General features: G+C 43.8%; 1 protein-coding gene across 2 annotated transcripts in view; it reads left to right on the plus strand.

Moving 5' to 3' along the window:
- foxj3 (forkhead box J3) overlaps positions 1 to 23744 on the plus strand; it is an 85354-nt gene that overhangs the window by 25582 nt on the left and 36028 nt on the right. For both annotated transcript variants that reach the window (XM_080423279.1, XM_080423280.1), the window contains exon 2: positions 4725 to 5272. In XM_080423279.1, the coding sequence (XP_080279405.1) occupies positions 4949 to 5272 (324 nt within the window). In that variant the 5' untranslated portion in view covers positions 4725 to 4948. The remainder of the gene's footprint in view (positions 1 to 4724; positions 5273 to 23744) is intronic.

The following is a 23744-nucleotide window of genomic DNA, read 5'->3' on the forward strand; positions in this document are numbered from 1 at the left end:
CTGTATAACACACGTATAAATGTATTAGGCATATGATGATGTAGCTTGTGTTCCCTGGTTGTTGCACAGCCTGTTGCCTTCGTCGAGGATACTTGAACAAAGCAAGGCTCATCACCTGATGTATAAAGCCTGTGATGTCAGTGCGATTGAGCCACTTCACACTTACTAGCTGTGAGACACAATACCGAATCACTGATTTGCTGTCTGAGCTCTATGGACAATGAGAGGTCCTGTCAAGAACATGGCAAATTAAGACATTTACAAGGGGGGGAAAAAAGGCTTATATTCCCATTCAGAACCAAATTTGCCATTAATCCCCTGTGGATACAGAAACTTGAGCGCTGAATTGAAAATGAATTTGACCATCCGTTTCTGCCTCAGCTCTCAAACACACGCCTCGGCACACTGCTCTCAAAACAAATTACGGCTGAGGAGGGGGGAAAAGTCCTGATTTTGGTAGTCGATGACAGTGACAGAACCCCATTTTACCCCCTTGAGCCAGCTCTCGATCAAAGCGGTTCCATGTGTGCGTCTGTGAGATGACAATCTGCTCCCTTGGGCTGCTAAGTGTAGTCGCTCTGAACTCTCTGACCCCCTGAATGCAAGCCCCAGTTGTTGCTTGTGCTCTCTGCCAGGCATGGTGCCAGTGCGTTCGTGCCTCTGTGGCCCACTCTCGCTCTCCTTTCTGTTCTCAATCCCCTCCCCTTAACCCATTAAAACCGGGAACGCATCTGTGTAACCACTTTAACAATAATTTTATACTTTGGCTATTTAAAAATAGCAGATATACAAGCTCATAGCGCGGCTCCGAGTGCCGCGCTATGACCTTGTAGATCTGATACAGACGCTATTGAAAAATCTGTGCAAATCTTTGTATATACATTTTTAAAGCGAACATTTTTTAACTCAAATCTTTGCTTCTAGGGGGTCCCTGGAACAACATATTTTGAGATGGCGGTCCGCGGCCAAATACATATCATTTGGGCGGTCCTTGACATGAAAATGTTTGACAACCACATATAGCAACATAAGTTAAGATTTAGAAGACATTTGTAGAATCCCTAGAAGCAAAGATTTGAGCTAAAAATGTTAGCTTTAAAAAATGATGATTTTTCCAAAAATTGCAGATCTACAAGCTCATAGCACGGCACTCGCGATCTAAAAATGACACAGATGCGTTCCCGGCTTGAATGGGTTAACTACTACTCTTGGTTGGCCTGCCCCCAGACTCAGTGGTGAACATACTCAGACACTGTCTTCCCTGACAGGGTAGCAGGCTAGGGCCTGTCTCTGTTCTCCCGACTGCCCCAGAGCCTGGCTATGCATAATGAAGAGGGGACTGCAGAGAGGGGCTCTGCACTGTGCTGCATCATGTCTGCCACAGCCCAAGGATCTGTAATTAAGACATGGACTTGGCCCTGCAGATTATGAAGCATCTGGATCATTAGCATGGAGGTCGAAATGGCATCCCTTCTCTGTGTAATGGGCGGAGCGCTTGTCATCAACTCTTGACTGTGGGCTGCTCACCTCTGGCGGCCACCGGGATGCCTTCCTGATCCTCCCGGTCCTCTTGTAGGGGCTCGGTATTGTTAGAAAGGCTTCGACACCTGTCCTGGCCGCAGGATTTGAAATTCAACTCCGATTGCAAAACGTTTGATTTGTTGATCCCTTTATGTTGACTGAAAGCATATTTCATGGTGTGATGAAGTAAATCATTTTGTGTACGTTTTTTGTACATTATATAATTTGCTTTTATGAATAGAATCGGCCCATGGTCAATTGTTTTTTTTTCTCCATGGATATACTGTGGGGTGGTTCCATTATAAGAATTACTTACTTTTACCTACCTTTTAAAATATGAAAGTGTCATCATCAGTACTGAGTGACAAATTGTTGTCATCGGTACTGACAAAATGTTGTCATCAGTGCTGACATGAACATGAAATGTTGTGTGCGTGTATCAGCTTAGTATCATGTCTTGTCTGCAAACAGGACAGAGCTTGCCACAGTGGTTTACAGTGGCAGCTATTCAGGTGCCACTATGCAAATGAGAATCTTGAACAACAACACACAGACACACTGACTGATTATTATACAAACATAGCCTAATTATTCTGTCACATATGATGTTGATGGATAAATTGGATCAAAATGATTGTATTTTCATTCAGCTTCCTCTATGGCACAGTCTAGACAAGTTGCCCTTTTGCTGCCTTTTTCAGAGGAAAAGGCCTGTTACTCATTAACGCTGGGTGACTCACCTTTTATGTCAGTTACAGGGTGGAGGTGTGTTCTGCACTCAATTTGTTTATCTTTTCTCTGATGAGGAACTATCCTTCATCACCACCACCAACCGTGCATGTCTGTCACTAGTTAATCAGTCAGACGGGCGGTCACCTGGGCCACTGCTACTGCAGTACCAGTCTGCTCAAGACCATAAAAGATGAGAAAGTTGGTCTGAGTATTAAATGTGTACCGATATGGTCTTTTAATCATCACACCCGCCAACACATATCCAAAACCTGCTGTATCTGCATGCATGGAAGTAGAACAGTAAAACGCATGTTGGAATGATATTCGCCTGCCGTTTCTAAAGTGAACAGGTGGTACCGTAGCATCTCTGATCACCGAAGTAAATCAAAAGAAATTGCTTCGACCCTTGTTGAGCCAAAATAATAATAATAATGAGGGGAGGTTTATGGAATCACGTGGGGGTAGATTGAACAGGGTACATAGGCCACTGCTCAGTGTCATTAATTTTTATCTCACAGAACAGATTCGACCCCTCCCCCCCACACTGACACACACACACATCACAATTCTGTTTAAAAACATCACAAATGCTATGATTATTGGCTGCCGCTGCCTAGAGACTGCTGACACTGATTCTAGATATTGAATTGGCCACCAGGCACTTTTCTAACTCCCACTGTGAGAGATCAATTGAAATGGACTACTTCAATCTTCTCCTGAGCGCTTGCTACCAATGCAGTTTGACCAATGTAGGAACTTCTCTCTCTCTCTCAGGGGGATGAACGAGTGGTGCCTCAATCCCTCAAGCCTGAGCTGTACTTAGTTGCACACGGGTGTCGTGCACAGAAAATAGCCCATTTGCCGATCTCACAATGCCTGTGTGATGGGTCGTGAGCTTGTAGATCTTGTAGATGTGCTATTTTGTTAGTGTAAGTAAGTGTAACTCAAGCAAGCTTTGCACATACAGTATATGAGCACACGCATTAGACTGCAGAAACAAAGTTTGGCTTTTCAACTTTTTTTACATCAATTTCACTGTTTTGATGAACGTTTTTAAATACTGCTCTTTGAAAGAAAGCAAATTATATAGGCTATATCTCAATTCTGTGAGCAATTTTTAAACAAGTAGCAACGTTTTATAGAAAGAAAAATGGAATTGAGGGCACCCGTCTTATTTAACAAACAATATTTTATATTTTCACTCACCAGGTTTAAATATTAAGTATAGCCTATTTAACACTTATTCCTCCTAAGTCTGTACATAAATGTGTGCATACATACTCACTCACTCTAGAAAACAAAATGAACAATCTGGGGAGTTCAATTCCCCCCCCCCCCCGGCTTCCCCCGACTGCTTTTTCTTTTTGCCCCTTAGCCAGATTGTAGTGTCATTCCTGTACAAGGGGGCTTGTTTTGCACGCTGCCCTATATTCACCTATGCTTGTAACTTTAGGCCTGTCTCCTCTGACACTCTATTTTAAGACGGAGAGAGAGAGGGAGACGTGGTGGGGGCGGCTGTTTGCGGACTGCACGGCACAGCAGACACGCAAGGCCGAGGACAGGAGGATGGTTGGCAAGACCAGTGGTTCTCAAATGTTTTCATGTCAAGAACACCCCCCAGTTAATATATATTTGGCTGCGGACCCCCATCTGAAAATATTTTGTGCTAAGGAACCCCACATACAAGATTTGTGTTGTTGAAATGTCTGACAAATATTCAGAATTGTTCAAATCTCTCAAGATGTGTGTGTATATAGGGTAAAAGTGGTTAAACTGGACCAGGACCCCCTGGGACCCTCCCTAATGGCCCCTGTGGGTCCCTAAACCCCACTTTGAGAACCATTGGTCAAGACGACACTGCTCTGCTTGTTTACGGCAGAGGCTCCAACAGGGGGGGGGGGCTGGCAGTGAGAGAGAGGGGGTGGGGGGGGGGTTACTACCCTCAAGAGAGTCGGAATTCCTCCTGAGCCATTCCCCCATTTGGCTGGCACTTGTGAAAACAATTCCCTTGCATTTACTCTCTCGCTCCGTCTCTCTGTGTGTGTGCAGATGGAGTTCCAACTATGAGTCAGCTCTGTGCACAGCAAGCGGTAGGGAAAGTGGTGGGCTTGTGTTTTACTGCAGCGAGATCAGGACTGTACTTTTTTTTGTATTTTTTATAGAGAGAGTCCACTTTTGTAGTTCGTAAGCTTTCCTTGTGTGGTCGTTTTCTTTTTAACCACATGAACCCTAGTGTCCCTGTTCTGGGCATCATAATACGCCAGCGTTTGTCGGAAATAGCAGATGTGCGAGCTTGTAGGTTAGCTATTTTCGCTGAATGAACCCCATTCAGCGAAGTATATATGGGTTTAAGAAGTGGTTAAATAAATCACACCTAGGTAAATGATGTTCACATGTAATGTTCATAATGGTGGCTCGCTGCTCTAAATAGCGATGTATAACTGACAAAGTCCTGTCTGTTGTCTCCCCAGGGTTGACCTGTAGACGACGTCCTGCTAAACTGATGTCCTGAGCTGAGGGAACACCCCCTGCCTTCATCTTCAACCTGTCTCTTGCCTCAGCTTATTACCCCCCACCCTACCCCACCCCTCCCCCACGCACGCATCGCCAGCCCACCAACAGCCACCTCCACCTTTTCCCCCCTCCCCATCCCGTCCCCCCACCTCCAGCCTATAGCCCCCCTCCCGTCGTTGCTATGACGTCGGAGCTGGAGAGTAGTTTGACCTCAATGGATTGGCTGCCTCAGCTCACTATGCAGGCGGCCATCCGCAAGGCGGACGCGCAGGGTGGCGCCCATGGGCCGGGCGTGGGCAAGAAGAGCGCCCTGCTGGACCCCAACACCACGCTGGACCAGGAGGAGGTGCAGCAGCACAAGGACGGCAAGCCGCCGTACAGCTACGCCAGCCTCATCACGTTCGCCATCAACAGCTCACCAAAGAAGAAGATGACCCTGAGTGAGATCTACCAGTGGATCTGTGATAACTTCCCCTACTACAGAGAGGCAGGCAGCGGCTGGAAGGTGAGCCACAGACACTGTGTGTGTGTGGGGTAGGGCTGGACAATTAACCGGGAATATAAAAACTTATATTTAGTGCCAACGACTTAGTCTTGCTCATGTAGGTTAATCGAGAAGCAGGTTCTTTTTACTTTTCTGTTTTTCTTCCTTGGATATCAACGAATCGACACGAAACATATTTTTTCAATAATTGACTAAATCAATCAGTCTGATTATCACCACTTAACCCTTTGTTGTACAATGGTGGCGGACAATCATTTTGAAAAAAGCCAATCTACAAGCTCTGTTATTTTCATGGATAATTGTTCATTAATCTTAATCAAGGAAACAGTTTGAAATAATTGTGATATTGATTTGAAGTCATATCGCCCAGCCCTAACGTGTGTGGGGGAGGGGGGTTCTGTCTTTAATAGATTAGTATGTGAACCCCTTGAACTGGGTCTCGATGACAGCGTGTGACATATAGAGTTGTAAACATGACATGATGATGCTCAGCTGGTGAGATTGTACACAATAAAATCCTCAGTGTAATTAGTGGGCTTGATCGTGTGGGAGAGCCCATTTATGTTATTGTCATTATTCTTTATTGTAACTTTAATAGTATATATTTATTAAGACTTTGGCATGTTCTAGCGCCACCAAAGTTTAACCCTAGAAGCTGCGTTCAGACTTCTTCTTCGAGAATAGCCGGGATATTTTTTTAATATCCTTTTCGAAATAGTTTTTTTTAAATTGTATTTTAGGCTGTAATGTCTAGGTTTAGTTTGACAACAACTCACCAACTTGTGAGAGTTTGGAACATCCTGTGTCAAAGGTCAAGAGAGCAAACTCACACCGTTTGTCCAGGAACAGTACCCGTCTAATTTAACACTGAGAGTTACAAATGGATACATTATCAACACTGATGGTTTTACTGAGTAGTAGGGTCTCACAGACATCTTACAGACCTGTTAGATTTTAGATATATTGGCATTCTTATTCCGGGTGACAGCGATTGCATGTCAATGTTTCCGCTGTTACTATAATGAAAATTCCTCTCATAGCCTTAGCTCAAGTATTCAATTGTTAACACGTGCTCATAGAGGTTTGTTTAAATTGATATTGCTCGCCTGAAGTTGTTTTTTGCCGGCAATCGCGTTTAAAATGAAGCCATTGGTAATCACCATTGTCACTTCCCTAAAGCTCAGAGTGAAACTATGACTGCGCCGATTCACACTAAGTGCCTTTGCATCTCAAAATGAAAAATAACGCAGCCCTGAGAGAACCGTGTGAAGTGTAAAACCTTGGATTAATATTCAGGCAAGTGGGCCCTATCTGTGTGAACACAGACTAAATAGCCCATTCATGGGTGGTATTATTCATTGCAGATGCCTGGATAGGAGAAGGCCATTATGCAGGAGTAGAGAGCCAGTGCTGTGTCATCATCTCAAGGAGCTCATGATATACTGAGATGAAGCTCTGCTGATTGCCTTTTTAAAGGGCCCAGATGGAAATTGATATTAGAATGAGGTTTCCAATCAGTCGACGTTTATTGGGAATAGAATTTTTAGGCCTTGCTTTATTGCAGTCAGACAAGATGTATGCAGCCCATTTCCTGGGGCGACAAGATCTGGCGTGTGTGTGTGTGTGTGTGTGTGTGTGTGTGTGTGTGTGTGTGTGTGTGTGTGTGTGTGTGTGTGTGTGTGTGTGTGTGTGTGTGTGTGTGTGTGTGTGTGTGTGTGTGTGTGTGTTTGAGAGAGAGAGAGAAGGAGGGGGAGATGAGAAAACATCATTATATCATTATAAAAGGTTTGATTTCGCTTTTGTGTGGGCCTTTTGGAAGGAAATGAATTGTGCCTTTTTTTTTGTGCAAACTTTGTTTTCCTGGTTACCTCTATTATCCCTTATTGAGTTGTGTGCAACACAGCATAACCTATTAGCAGTGTCATTCGGCGTGTCCTCATGTTTGGAGTAAATACATTTTCAGCTTCAACAGTGACATTTGGCCATATAAATGGATTCTTTCTTTGCCATTAGATAGATTGATAGATTAACCTGTATTGATTCTGCAGGTGAAACTGAGTTGTCATGGCAGTACCACAATATGAAACACGGGACAGATACATAAAAATGTGCATAATAATAAATGTTTATAAAGTAAAAAATATGAGTAAACCGGTAGTAATGTACACATTAGCAATAGGGTGCCAAAAAGTAATATTCATGGATGAGCAATAGGTTGCCAAAAACCAACAGGAGATTTAGGGTACTTTCTTGGACACTAGCATGGGAATTGAACAGTACTACAGACATCAGCCAAGGTTACTAGCCTGCTTATCAGGAACACGATGGACCAGGACAGCACTACAATGTTGCTGTGTGTGTGTGTGAGAGAGATGTTTCCAGCAATCTGTCACTATCCATCTTCCTTTGTCAAACTGTATATAGAACAGGGCAGATGTGATATTTTTACTTATTTATTGGATTTTTATTTTCAAATGGGAGGAGGTGGAATTTATATACCTGACAGTGACAACCCTATGTATATTTATACTTTTATTGATCATTAATTATAATAGTTTAAGTAAACTAACTAGATGTTAATGTACCAAAGCACAAGCTTGTGAATGTCTTCAGATCTTTGTCCTATCATGACATTAAGTCAGTGTAGTATTCTTACGAGCAATAACTTACAGTAAACCCTATACTTAGTTTCCCTAGGATTCCCTAGGGCTCTATACTAGGCCCTCTCCTGTTTTTGCTCTACACTGAATATTTTACACGAAAATTGCCAATCTACGTGGTCTAATGTAAAGAGTGACTGCATGAGACTGTATATTAAAAAACAAGTCTTTTCAACCACTTGCTTAGTTAAAGTTTGCAAGTATAGTATTGGTGTTATCGTGGGCACTAGCTGTCAAAACACTCCCACCACGCGCACACACGCACACGCACACGCACACGCACACGCACACGCACACGCACACGCACACGCACACGCACACGCACACACACACCACACCAACCAGGATGCTGTTGCATCGTTCACAGGAAGCTTGGTTTTTGAAGATGTTCGCATATAAGCTCCAGACTGCATCAGATTTTTTTCCCCGCATAATTCTCACTAATATGGGGTTTTCCCCTGCGGTGGTTTAAAAAAATTCTGACCACCAAAATATCTGAAACGTACAATTATGCAGCGTTTTATGCGCGCATCTTTTGTATTTTGTCACTGCATGAAAGGAATTTTGAACAAGTTCCAACTTTTAGTAGTGCCTTTTCATTGCCTGGGGCTACTGAATGGCTTCCAATAAATGTTGTGTTTGCTCCTTGAGATTTTTGTTGTGCTCTTAAATTCTTCAAACCCCATCGCACAAATTATATTAGCAACTAAGCCTCTCTTAAAGCCAGGGAAAACCCTATAATAGATGTAGTATATTATGAGTAAATATTTCTCCGAGGAGGTCACCGGGAGCTTGTAAAGCCTATTAAAATGTCTGTTTGGCTTGTTTTGTCAGGCATACAAAATCAATGACATGGAGAGACTGTGTCAGGAACAGTAGCATGTACACACCTAATTGAATTTGTGTAATTCTTTGAAAGGCATGCAGGAGTGATATCCCCACCATAAATTGCGACAACATCTCTATATTAGAGATGTTGTCTCTAATATAGTGTGTGTGTGTGTATTTGTGTATGTGTGTGTGTGTGTGTGCACACGCAAGCCGTTGGAAGCCAGCATGCCTGGGTGGGGTGAATGTAGGTCGGATGTAGTCATCACTCCTCTATTCCCCTGGAGATGTCAGTTGCAGGAATTTAGGACTCCGCGCACGCACACGTCTGTTCTGTATGATAATGCAGGCTGTGGCGGCGAGATGAGACCGGGCTAATCCGCGCGCCGCAACTCATTTAATCATCTCAATAGAACTCCATTAGCCCACGCTTTTAAGAAATATCAATAAGTGCTGTCAATAAGAACAGATAATTTATCAAGGTCAAAAAATATGAATGCCGCATTCACAAGTGCGAATATGCACCGGGCGTCTATGAGTAGGCAATTAGATGGCGCTTTCTTACACCCTCTCAAGCTCTCTGAAGCACTTATGATTAATATTCGCAGGTTGCCGAAATAAGGAGTCTTGCTGGCTGTCAGTTAAATAGCCTCTATAGCTACAAGAGGGCAGGAAAAGATTGCACTGCCTATTTCTTCTTTTTGTAAAGCAAACATGACTTCTGCTTAAAGATCTGCCAAGTTGCCCAGGGATATTTCATTCTCCAGACACTGTCAGTTTTCATTGCATATACAGTATGTATATATATAAATATATATTTAGGGAGAGGGAGAGAGGTTACCAATGTAGGTCCTACATGTTGGGATGAATTACATTGTTCTTTGCAACACCTTCCCACTGCAGGCCTTTGTGTGTGTTTATGCTTTTTTTCTGGGTATACTGCACCGTAACCCCATGCTCAATCCAATCCAAGTCAGTCAGCCAGCATCATTACAGGCAAAATGTGTGCTAACCTTGATGACATTTCCCAGATTAAAAGGCTACAATCCTCTTCCTCCACTATGGTTTAGGAGGAGTTGTTCTTCCTCTGCCTGTCAGGAACGGCGCTCAGCAGTGTTGTAATGTTGTCAAGACGTTTGGCTTTGGGTCTTTAAACTTTTGACACAGACTGGATCTCGCACTGGCTAATGAATTTAAAGTACAGTACTTAACCCCTCTACACAGTGAAATCCTAAATTGACACTGAGAGTTTTACTGTTCTGCTTTGATGATCTCTTAAGTGATTTGCATGGGAGACTGAGGTACTCTAATTCATTATGAAGATCGTCTGAGATAAAATCGTTGAATAATCGGAAACAAAAAAAGTGCAGATATATATTTTTTTACTGTTGATCTGTCGGACTCGTTTGTCCAGCACATAGACCATAGATTGGATCTCTTTTAGACTGAGGTACTCTGCCTTATTTTTATTTTAATATTTTGTTACGCCGTGGCTCTTTATCTAAAAACGGGACTGTGAGTCTGTGTGTCCGGAGCTAATCTTGCAAACCGCTGGACAGAATGTCTTGTGCATGCTGCCAGTATAGACCGAAGTAACTTCCCACATTTTCATTCACATGTGTTTTACATTTTTGGAAATATTTAACTTAAATTTTATAATGGCTGTCAAAGGTGGTCAGACTGGGGTGAAACCTTACCCAAATGTGGAGACACATACAGTATACTAGATACATCATAGAAGATGACTGATGTCATAGATGATGTCATAGCCAGATTATATCTGAAATCCACATGAAGCCATACCTTTATTAGACCCCATCTTTTTTGTGTACACACCTTAAGTATATTTCCTTTTGTTATTTGGCACCCTTTCACCCACTTTTACACCTTTAACCACTTAATTCCTATATTCAGTTGACCAGGGGTCTATACTTGGTCCCTTCCCTTTGCCCGCTAAACCAAGTTTCCATGTCTAGTTGTCTACTTTTGCCAAATGTTCGCCCCCAGAATAGGGTTCATGTGGTTAAACTTTTGATTTGACTATAAACTTGAAGTCGAACTTGATTGTGTTCAGCCAAAGCTCCCCACTCACACCTCCTCCCTGCTAATTCAGACATACAGCTTCTCTCAAATACATTAGTATTGAGTCTCGTGCGACATGCATATACATCCATGTAAATGTATGGATATTAGAGGATTACGGGTCATCTGGTCTATGCCAAAGCTCCTGTTATCTACAGAGATATTAAATCTCTGTTTACAAGAAAACAGGTTTATAATCCTGCTACGAAATGGGATCTAATCTGATCAGTTTCTACAGAAAACGTGTGGCAGATGTGAGCACCCACAAATGATGACAGCGAAGCTCTGGTTTATCCAACTCGGATCTTTCAAAGCTTCTTAGGCTAACATGTGTGATTTTCTCCAATTCTCTATGGGGGTCCCTAGGGCCTGGGAGGTTTCCCATTTTATCACAGGCCCCCAAAAGGACATTTTGGCGGACCATTTAATATAAGGAGGACTGAGGAACATAGTTTTTAAATTATTGAATAAGTATGATATTGTTTGTTATATTACCTACCCTTACATTGGGTAATACTAGTGGTCACTGGTCACAGTTAAAATACTAATTTTGTAGAGGAAGCCCTTCAAGGACAACTTGGGGTCTCTGAAAACCACCTGCTCTACACCTGCAGCTGTTGGTTGATAATAATAATAATAATGTCTCAGATTTATATAGCGCTTTTTTAGGTACTCAAAGTCGCATTACATGGGGATGGAGAAACCAAAACAAAAAAAATATCAACTTTATTAATGATGGGACCCTTAGCACCCAGTATTGCTGGTGTTCTATTCTACCAGGTCCAACTAGTATTCACTAGGTTATTGCTAGGTGAACGCTATGCTAGTAGGATGGAAAACCAGTAGTACCACGGGGGTCCTGAGGAACGCGTTGGGAACCACTGCCTTGGGCAACAGTACGACACGTAACGCTAGCGCCCACACACGTTGACCCCCATGGTCTTCTCAAGCCCTCCTTCCTTGGCTGTAGTCTCACTTCAGGCAACGAGCGTACATTCCCCTCTGTGTTGCTCCCCGGTGAAGAATGCCAAAGAAAATGTGGAGCAATTCTCAACCAGTTTAAAAATGCTTGAAATGTTTGCTCTTGAACTCTGACTGTGGAGGAGATTGTTGCTGCTGGCACCATTCCCCCCTTTTCTGCACCTGTGCGCAGAGAAAAGAGAATTAACAGGAGAAGAATGTAGGCTGCTGTTGATTGCCTAACAAACAGTGGAGTCTCCCCCTGCATTCTCCCTCAGGCCCGCAGCTCTTACATGATCTTGTTAATGGGGGAAACATAGCTTTGGTCTGTAAATCGTCCAGTGTGCAGAGATGGGGCACAGCGCGCTGCCTTCCGCAGGGGCCCTGGACCTTGCCTCTTTGATCTCATTATAAAATGCAAATACACAGCACCCTAAACAGATCAAAGGTTGGCCTTCCCATTGGATTGGGGGCTTAATAATAGAAGCCTGGAGCACTTTTCTATTTTACGAGAAGCTGTTTGGGGAGCTACTGTACTGGTCCTCCGGGACATTATTTACCCGTGAGATAATGTTCCTGCATCTCACTCGTGACTACAGCCACAGCTCAGAAAATCCCTTCCCCGCTCCTGTTGCCTATTTAAATGTGATCGGTCAGGTATGAGCTTATTGCGCTCCCTTGCCCTATCTCCCACCTCAAGCTTAAGTTTGCGGGGCCTGGAATCTGAAGGTGTAAAATTGCTTCAGTCCTAGTAGTCTCCGATACCTCCATCCGCTCCTCTAGCCTGTATCATCATTACGCTGTAAAGCAAGCATTTACATTTTAAAACACTTTGCTGATATTGAATTATTCAGCAGCTGAGATGCATATTTAGAGAGCTACACTGCTTCCCCTCTACACTCCAACCCTCTCTTCTCTGCACCCTCCCAAGATATGATCGCATTTTAGAAGACAATTTCTCACGTTGTATCAAAGTCCGTTGCGAAGCGAGCTGTATTTTTGAGATGCAATCTGAGTGAGCTGCTTTCCACGGTGGTATTTTTAGCGTTTCTTTTTTTCACCGTTGTTGTTGTTGCCTCTCCCAGATTGCTTGTTAATTGTGGAGACAGCAGAAGTGGCTGTGTGTCGGCCTCGATGCTGACTTTGTCAGGTGGTGGGAGTGGTAGTGATTCATTCGGCAGCCGGTTTGATCCTGCTGTGAGGCGGGTTCCCGTGTCAGGAAGCTCCTGCCTGGCCGTCCGCCCACCAGCCTCACCTTGCGCCCGCCTACCGGTGCCCCACTGCTCACGCTCTGCCCCGCAGAGTGGGCGGGGAGTGCAGGCTGGCAGGCCTCCATTCTCGGATGCATTTGGCAAGAGCTTGCTGTCCCCACACTCTGCTGAGTGAAGAGTCGACTGTAGCAGCAGAGAACATAAAAAGGCCGCGGGGCTCTGGAGTCAATCTCTCGTGTCCCGCAGGCCTGTGCAGAGCTCTTGGCTTCAATTTTATATGTAACTGTATCTCTCTTCTCCACACTCGTGGCCGTGACTTCCACAGGTCACCCCCCTATATCTATAGGTTCTGCTATTCTTTGAGAGAGTCTTTGAACCCGACGCTCTTCTCCCCTGCCTGCTGTCTTTGCTCGATGATGTGGGGTGGAGCAGTCCATCGTTTTAGTTGTTAGGCACAGCCATCAGTCATATTGATTGAATGTGCTTCCTGCACTGTGATAATGAGATCTATTAAACTAAGTTGATACCTGACTGTCTCCTTTGGAGACTCACCACTTAGGCTGCCACTTTTGGTTCTACTCTATTTCTATTATTATTCATTTGTAATACATTGGATATACTAATAATGCACTAATACAATGGCAGCGGACACAGATGCAGCCTTTGCCTCTTGATGGGGATACACACTTGATGGGTCACCATTTCAGGCATTTCTTAAAAATAATAATAATAATTTCGTACTCTGCATTATTGGGTCAGTTGTGAGCAGCATTAAATTATCATTTGCATAAGGAAAAAAGGGCCTGGGTAGCTAGGTTCCTCCTAACCCTAGCTTGATGAAATGTTATGCTCTTTTGGATGAAGGTCAAGCCATGAGGGTACAGCCAAAGCCATGAGGCTACAGGTTTGGTAGACTGATATTGCTGAGACCGATATGAGTCTTTCATAGCCAGAGAAAGGGAGGAGGTTTTGCATGTCTTTTCCAGAGCGGCTCGTTTATGTGGTGACTGAGATCATCACCTCCAATGGGCCGTGCCCTGGCTTTGTCTCAGATCTGAAGCCTGAAGTGGAGACAGTTGGGCGAGAAAATCACCCCAGCGTCGTAGTTAAAATTATGAACTGCTGAGGAATTTGAGGCACTTAAAAAACAAGCCATATAACTGGAAAAATCATTAGATGGTTCTCAGGTTCTTCTGAGGAGAAAAATTAAGGGCTGCTGGGAGCCGCTCCGAGACCCTGCAGTCATCATTCCTTCGGTAGAGGAGTTTCAATGGAAACCCTACCTTTTTTAGTTTTTCTTGCATTTTCACTACTACTGTAGCTTTCCATTGTATGGTACTAGTTTCCCCCGTTGGTTGTATACAGCTTAATATAATTTTATTTGCCATTAAGGGCTTCATTCACTACTGAGATGTCAGTGAGATCTTGCCTTTTACAGAAACCCCATTATGAAAGCATATGTTGTTGCTATGTTGTTTTGAATTCAAAGCGGACACATGGACCCTCATTGTTATGGTAAATCCTGAGTGCGGCCTCTTATAGGTGAACTGATTTTGCCCTGACAGAGGGAGCTAGGGGTAAAAGGGAGACGGAGAGGCACTGAGCCATGATGAATTCTGCAAGCTATAAATAGAGCCCGGGCCTTGCAATCTGCCTTTAACACTGAATCTGCCCTGTTAAATATGCCTAAGCTGGGCCATCCGCCATACTACTGCCATCCGCTCAAAATACAATTTTCATAAACATCTTAAAGAGAAAAAAAGTAGATGACTTTGTTTTCTTTGTAACTTTTCATGTGGGACTGTGATATATTTCTCTCTCTTTTTATCCTGGTCTTCGCTGGATATAATTAATAATATCCATAATTGAGGTAGCCTGCTCTCCCTGTAGAAGCGTTTACCTCCTGTGCAGCTTTGCAGTTAATTCATCTGCCAGGGTTCTTGCATGCACATAGTGTTTCCTTTTTGGAAATGAAAGGGGAAAATGCAACAGGACCAAGTAGCAGTGCCTGGAGCACGTCCTTCACAAAGTCTATGGCAACCTGAGACTGCTGATTTGGCCAAAGGTCTGCTCTCAGCAGCTTGACTGAGGCAAGCCCCTCCACCGAGTATGGAGTTACACTGACTGGGAACACGGCATTAGAGCCTCTACATCCTGGCTTGCTGGTCATTCACTACTACGAGTCTAAAAAGGAAGAATAGCCTCGCCTCGCTCCGATGATTGGCATATTGATGAAATCTGCACGGCAAGTAATTATCGTGAGAACATGCCTGGCTGATGTCGTTTAATTTGGTCGTTGTTTCAATCCATCCTTCTCTCCCCTCTATGGTAATCACTTAACCTCTGTCGCCCTTTGTGTCAGCCTCCCCGAGGCTAATGGCTTCACTCTACCGTTCACAATCACTGCCGAATGAAAGGAGTGTTGTGTCTTCTTTGCACGATTCGGCTGCCGCCTGGCTTTAAGCGACACTGTCGATAAAGACGTTGGCAGGGCTGAGGATGTGTAGGAAAAGTATTTTTTGTCCTCTGTCGGTCCTGTCGGTGTAGCGGGGATGGACCGCTGACTCCTTCTCCCACTCCCAGAGTGATATTTGATCGTCCTCTCCGCCGCGTCCTCAGCGGGGTCAGCGGTCTGTGAGGGGAGGGTAGTTGGATGAGGGAGGGGGGTGTTGGATGAGGGGGTTAGTGACACAGCTGTGGCAGCGGAGCGGAGCCCGTGATGAATGACATGCCAGCACGGGCCGCGCGGACGTCCCAGGCGCCGGTATTGACAGGCATAAACGCTCACATCTCGCATTCGGCATCAGCGGGGCTAATCGCGGGTCATGCCGGCCGCGGATGTGACACATGAATATCGCTCCTGTAATTGCTCGTTTGTCAATGTCACCGCTCCTCAGTGGGGGTTTTTCTGCAGTTAATTTATCCCGCCGAAAACCTCCATTAACAAACAACGGCCAAAAAAGAAACGGATGAAATTAGTTTTGGAGCGAGGGGCTGTGTAAGCATTTCAGACTGTGTCCTCGGATGCTGATGTTGGCTATAGGTAAGGTGCAGGTGGTTTACTGGCAGAGGCGGACACTCTGTACTTCCCAAGGACACTACATAAACAGCATTTTTATGAATAAACATATAGAGTGTTACTGTACTGTGACTAGGGCGATATTTCACCGATTGTCTTTGGCCCTCTAGTTGCTGATTATTAAGGCTAGATTCTGTGTGAATGTGCTGGCTTTCACACTGCATGTAAATGGTGTGTGTGTGTGTGTGTGCATGTGCATAGGGATTGTTATCCTAGCCCTGGCTGTGAGCCCTTCAGCCTGTGCTCCGGCGGCCACAAGGCCATAGCCTCTCCCTGCCAGTTAATTGCATCTGAATTAGTCCATTAATGTGGCCGTGTAGTGGGATGGAGGGGTGCACCGAGGTGTCTGGCCTCTCTTGACCACCGCAATGTATTATTTATGGGTCAGTAAGTCTGGCAGCTCGGCATTAACTTGGCTAATGGACTGTTGGGGGATAGTGATGGGATGGGTTTAGGGGGTTGCTGTGGTGTGGCCTCGATTAACTTTTTTGTTGTTGTTGAAAGAAATAGGTACACATTAACCACTTAAACCCTATATGCTGTACTTCATTACCCGGGGTCCACCAGGGATCTATACTTGGTCCGCTCCTTTTTTTCCCTCTTCACCAAATCGTATCGCAGAAAAGAGCCAATCTACAAGCTAGATCTGTTATTTGTGCCAAATGTTCGCTTAGTATGGCTAGTGGAATAGGGACGCTTTGTTGTATGATGTCGTCACGTGTCAAAAATAGCAGATCTACACGCACAATCTGGGCTTGTAGATCAACTATTTTCACCATAGGACAGACTATGAATTTTGTATAATCACATGCCCAGGTTGAAAGTGGTTAAAAAGAGCCTTTAAAAGTTGTATGTTTTACATTCCCAGTGGACAGGTTATCGCGAAAGAGCCAACCCTCATCAAGTACAGTACACAGTAAAATCCTCAGTGTTAACGTTTAACTGTGTAAACTAAATGAACACTGAGGATTTTACTGTGAATGATTTGTCTAAATGACTATTGATGATGGTTAATAGCTTGTTTCAGTTAATGCCTCTTCAGGCCTTTCACATTGAGAGACTAGGCTCGATCTTACAGAGACTCTCCTTACCTGTCTGTTCCCAAATGAGAGCCAAATGAGAAGACGGTGGTGGACAAAGTATTCAAACCCAGTACTTAGAGTCAAAGTATGGATACTCCTGCACTCCTGGAGTACTTGCTTTTAAAAAATACTTCTTTAAATACAAAGTACATTTTCTTTTTTATATCAATGCATTGCTGTATTGAAATTGAGCAAATAAAAATAGCCGATCTACAAGCTTTGCGACGTGTTGTGAGCTTGTAGATCTGGTATTTTCACTATATTTGAAAGGGGTTAAGTGGTTAATTCATCACATACTTTTTCCCTCCCTAGAAGAGTAGTGGAGTAAAAGGTACAATATTTGTCTTTGCAATGTAGTACAATACTCAAGTAAATGTACTTGGTTACTGTCCATCACTGACCATGGAGCTGCTCTATTTCTCCTATATGTTTAGGGATTTCCTTGTCGTGTAACCGAACACATCATGCGTGTCGTCTTGTGTAGTAGCTGCCAGGCATGGCGAGTACACTGTACGATGCCAGACGAGTCAAGCATGGTCGTGATGAGGCCGATCCCTCGGTCTGTGGTGCTTTTCAATCATAGATGACACGTCATTTTCCCCTCCACCATGACGGGGAATGTGAAATACGAATGCCTGATTTCACTCTGATGATATCGAGTTTCTAGTTGGCTTCCCCCGGTAAGGTTAGAACTCGTGGAAATTACTTCTTTTTTGGCTTCCCGCTCCACGCTGGAGTAATTGCGGTAGATGCCTGCAGTCGCTATTTGTTTTTTGAGCAGTCAGCAGCCAAATGAACATGACTATTACACAAGCAAGAAGGTTAAGGAGTGCGCGTGGTGACGTCGTGTTTTATTTGCAGGCGCATGGTAGTGTGCATATTGAGCAGCTGCATACAGTAAGCTCTGTGATGTTTGTGTACACATGCAGAGAAATATAGGCTAAAAGGTCAAACCGGGCTTTGTTTTTCCCTCCGCCAGAGCTAATATCATTTCAAACAAGGACTTATTGCTTCTCTGTTTCCATTTATTTCAACTCACCGATAACATGCCGTGCATGGTATATAATATTGAATATATGTTTTTCCCTTCCTGTGCAGTAGAGCACTGGTTCTCAACATGGGGTCCGGGGACCCCCAGGGGTCCTTGAGGGGGTTCCAGGGGGTCCCCAGCTAAAGTATTGATAGAAAGTTTGACCCTTACGGATGGATTTAGTTCCATTTGGACCCTCTCAGAGTAAAATTAACAATTAAAAAATAACCCCATATCAAATGGGGATCTGTGGCCTATTGCATAGTAAACCCGGGGTCCTTGATATATAAAAGAAAGTTGAGAATCACTGCAGTTGAGGGACATCTGGGGAAAGGCACAGAAAAGGCTGGCTGTGCCGTTTGCGTAATTTGTCTGACTCTTTTAAGTGGTTGGCACTACCACACCACCATTAGACGCTGCAGTGTTAGTCGCTCATTGTTAGTGGGTAGCGTCGTCAGTGGGCTGCTGTGAGCCATTGTCAGAGGACGGTATCAGAGGCTCCTCTGCTGGCTGATAATTAAGTGGCAGACTGACAAACGGCTTTCATCAGATCCCTCATGTGGAACTGAAAGCATGCGAAGGCTTTCAGGGAGGATAAACTGGAGGATGTCACTTTGCCTCCCGTCTCTTATGGCCTTGCACCGCCTCTGCAGAACGGGGAAAAGGCAGAGAGTGAGAGTGAGAGAGAGAGAGAGAGAGCCCTGTATGGTAACATGGGAGAAAAAAATGCAAGCAAGCATTGCTCAGAGAACCAGACCCAATTTAGAGTACTGTGGAAGGCGTCTATCCTTACTGATACTGTCAGTCTTGAGCAGTTTCCCAGTTCGCCTCCAGTGGCCGAGCCTAACAGTATGGGCTGTGTTTCTCCCCATTTGAAAACCTGTCAATTGACTTTATTTCCTCTCTGCTGAGCTAACTCATCATGAGTTTAGACACCCGGTATAGGAGTAGAGGTTGTGCTTGCGTTTTCCAGACATGTCTCCAGTGTAGTATCGTCATGCCTTGAGTCTGCTATGTTGTACTGACCGTCGGCTTAACCTCCCACCACTGTATATAGTTTTTTTTTTCTTCATTTAGGGCTGCAACTATCGATTATCTTATCTTATTATTATATCAATAACCTTTTTGATTAATAGAATTATCAATATGTTTTTATGATATTTTTTGTTTTATAGGAATCAGCCAAATTGATTGTCGCACAAACGGTGTCGCACAATAGTGTCACACAAAAGTATCAAAAAAACGATCTACAAGGTCACAATGCGTGTTGTGATCTTGTAGGTTAGCTTCTTTATCTATTTCTGAAAATTTTTGGAAAATTCGATTATTAATAATTCTAAATTGATAATTATTTTACAATTGATTAAATTGATTAGTTTGTTTAAGTGTTGCACCCCTACGCTCATTTACGTAAATGGTTTGCATCCCCTCCAACTCTGCATGGCTCTAGTCTGCCATTGACCGGCCTGTCAAAGGTCAGGAATGTTCTGAAGTAATCCACTTAATGGAGCAGTGCCTGTCATTGTGCATGGTCTTGGTGAGCAATAATTTGAGCTTTTCTGTAGGGTGTGACATCCTTGGCTTTACACTGCTTACTGTGCAATGGGAAGTAGTTTAGTGAGTGGAGCAACAACACAGGCAAGGTGGAAAGCCCTTTAAGTGTGTGTGTGTGTGTGTGTGTGTGTGTGAGTGTGTGCGCACGCGCTGTTAGGGAGAGCTCTCTAAAGGACTGATTGAAAGAGGCTTCAGATGAATGGCTTGTAATCTTTTGTCATACTGTAGCATTGACCTGTCATCCAGTGTTCCATTAGCCACTTAAACATTGACGTTGTACGTCAAATAGCGAAAAAAGCCAATTTACAATTAGTAGATCTGCCATTTTTGCTGAATGTTTGCCTATTTTCACTGAATGGTGGCCTTACTGGCCTATTATGACCTGCCCGGAATAGGGATGCGAAGGCGAATGTGGTTAAGTCCATTTTTCGCACATCTTTTCAAATGGGCACCACCATCCACCCACCCATCCTCCAAACTCCCTATCCCCCCACCCAAATTTGTAAGGAAATGCTCAAATTTCCAATGTAGCAATTCAAGCCGGGCCTGTAACCTTGGGTGCACCTAGAAAAGAACTCTGAATGTTGCCTAGAATTTCCGCACATCCATTCCAAGGTTGGCCTTAAAGCAACAAAGAGAGAGGGGATGTGGGTGTATGCGCAGCTGAGTGAGATGGAGTTCAGCACACTTCTATTGGAGTTTTTGGTCTCTAACCCTGCTGCTTCTGTTGAAAAGGGAACATCCTTGGTGCGGCATTCATAAACTTCTTATGTGCCACTTGAGAACTAGGGGGTTTTGTGTTGGCTCAGCCTATTGTGTGAGCACTACAGGTTGAGCTATCCTTGGATTACCCACACCAAAATTACTTTTTAGATAAAGTTGGATTGCTACACTTGCAATCTGCGCTGTGGAGGATCTCGCACGCTGTCAGACCAGGGCAAAGCTCAGATACGGCCATTACTCTGCGTTTGCGTAGACATCTTTGGGATTGCTTTGGTCGACGTGCAGATGGCTCAAGCCTGTAGATTGTAACCAGGCTTACTGATATTGTCGGGAACCGCCGAGTAGCGTTCAAGGTATTCGTTTGTCAGAATCTGTCTAAATTGAACGCCTCCCCACGCAATGCATGTGCTGCTGATGAAACATATATTGGCGTCTTCTGCGTAACGTTTACCTGTCCTGCTGTTGGGAGGTGCGGAGTTGCCCCTCCGGAAAACGTTCCACCTATATGCTGCTGATGTAAACACATCACCTTGTTTGTCAGCTCTCATGCCTCCTCAGTGGGTGTACCCAGAATTTAACATATGTACGTGGGCTTAAGAAAGCCTGTGGTAGTATTGTACTTTTCTGCATCTGAAGCTCTTGGAAAATTATCCGAAGGTGAACCTTTTTAGAGCCCGACTGATGCCAGATATTTAGGTCCGATGCCGAGAGGATTTTGAAGAGTCCTAGACCACCAATTACTGACACTTTGTAAAAAGTAATACAAGTAAAATTCAAATGCAATGTTCTATTTGAGAACAATTAAATTATAAGCAAACAAATTGATAAACATTTTAAACAACATTTTTAAATATGTTTTTAATCAAATTAATTCAATCTGATATTAAACTTCAATATATTAAAAAAGCATTTCCATAAAGCGTAATTGCTACATACAGTATGAGAATGATGCCCTTGAATCCATAATGTCATATCTTTGTTGATTACATGCATATAACCACTTATATAACTTCTTTCATGAATTGCCATCATGATATGAACTTAACAAATGAAAAATGTATTTAATTTAGCCCAGTGCATACTGTTGGTGAAGAAGGAGGGAACAACATCACCATAGTATCGTCTCACTTTGCAGAAGTGGCTGTTGAGTTTTAATTACTACAATACCTCAGTGTGCTATGCCACATGACCTGCATGGCATCTATGGTTAAAATTATTGACCGTGATTGCAGGTTTTCTAGTTTGCCTTTTCGCTTTTGTCTTTCCCACCACGCCAGCCAGACCTCACCTTTCATGGCGTAATAAGGTTCTTATATTCATTACAGGTTTTCACCTTGGCATGCGTTTTGCTGCAGCAAACACTCGTTCATGTTTTATTAAAACAACATACAAGCAGGTAAAGATCAGAGACAGACTAAGGGATTTTAAACCTAGCATGCCAACACACTGCTACTAGATGCCAAGGGAGGCAGATCAAATGCCTTTGAAGCCGGTTGGAAAAAGAATGAAGTCGAAAATCGTTATAGTTGACTTCATGGGTTTTCCAGTATGGGCTTCAGGTCTCCCGGTATACTATAGCTTGGCTCAAAGCAGGAGAGCTCCGCGGCATGTGTCTACCGCTACTCGCTGTTCTGTTGGAATGGGGTATAGAGGGAGACTAACAGCCAATTGGCCGGGGAGATTTGTAGTGCAGATCGAAAGTTGTGTTGATAGATTGCTATTTTTTATAACACTTGAGTAATGCTAAAGAGCAATGGAGGCTTATACCTGACTTCTTTGAGTGCTCTAATCACTTTGGTCCATATGATGACCGCATTATAGATAGAACGGCATTCTTTGGCAAAATAAATCACGGACGAAGAATGCTCGCCTTTTGTCTTTTGTATCAAACTACTTGACACTTAGATTATTTGAAAAATGGTGAAACAGACGTTGCTCTTAAATTCTGCCACTGCGGGGGCTCTTTGAGTATCTCAATGCTGCACTGTAGGTGTTAGGCATGGGCGGTATTTATTTTTTCATACCTTCCTGACTTTTCCCTGTGGTATATATGATGGTATTTATGTAAAGAAAACATCATAATAATAATACAAATAATGTAAAGGCTGCTGGTGATAGAAGTCATTTTGGCATATATGACATTGTCCAGCCTACAATGCAGTGTGTCTAATGTGCAATTAGTCTAGCAAAAAGAATGAAGGCACTGGAGCAACTCAGACAGTTGGAGCCTTTTTAATTTGTAGGGTGCAAATAAAAGACAACGTTTTGATGTCAATACATATTCGTCAATGAACTTTAAAAGCAGGTGAGAGGCAGAGGCAGGCCCTTCAAATAACCGATGTCCATGAGCTATCTATAATGAGGAGTGCATCATTCTGCACGTGGCAGACTCACAGAAAGAACACTCACTTTGAGGAGCATAACGCGTGAACATGCAAATTTGCAAGGCAAGTCAATACAATATGTGCCAACAATAATGCAATTTGTCTTGCTGGGTTTTGGTACTTATGGCCCATAGAATACTGAATAGAACTTCCTTCCATAGATTCAGCATACTGTACGTTGCTGGAGGATCCGATGTCACTTGTTGCTGCGGTGGATACCGAGTCCCGACACATCATTGGGCTGGACAGTGATGACGTGAGTCACTGGTGACAGACTGGCAGCTGAATAAAATAATTTTGCTAATAGTTGGAAGAAATCATCTCAAGATAAATGCATATACGTGGCAGTGTATTATGGTTCTATTTTTTTGTCGGTATTGAAAATCATACCTTCAGATTGCTAAATACCCTGGTATGCCTTAGTTAATAGCGTACCGTATTGTGATATGGAACACAACACAGGAGGTGTGGAGGGGGGACGCGGGTCAGGTTGGCAGAATGTTAAAAGTGGGGCTCATAACAACACCCTGTCCTTATTTCCATCAAAGAGGAGCCTCGTTTCGCTGGCTTTAGGGTCACTTCTCTTCACGCTGCGAACAGGATTAAATCTGCCTGTGATTGCACCCCAACAAACTGTACTTCACACCTACTTGTATGTGTGTGTGTGTGTGTGTGTTCATCCGACCATGTTGTGGGTTTTTTGGGGGTTTTTTTTTTTTTTGGGGGGGGGGGGGGGGGCGGGTGTTGAGAAGTGGTTCCTTGCTGAGTGAATGCAGTGCTATCCTGCACGGCACTCCTTCCCACGGCCACTACAAATAGCCGCTTGTGAAGGCGCTACATTCTGTAACCCCTGCCTAAGTCTCTGAGGCCGCAGTGCAC

Source organism: Gymnoscopelus braueri, assembly GCF_963280865.1.
Source record: "Gymnoscopelus braueri genome assembly, chromosome: 3".
Taxonomy (NCBI): domain Eukaryota; kingdom Metazoa; phylum Chordata; class Actinopteri; order Myctophiformes; family Myctophidae; genus Gymnoscopelus; species Gymnoscopelus braueri.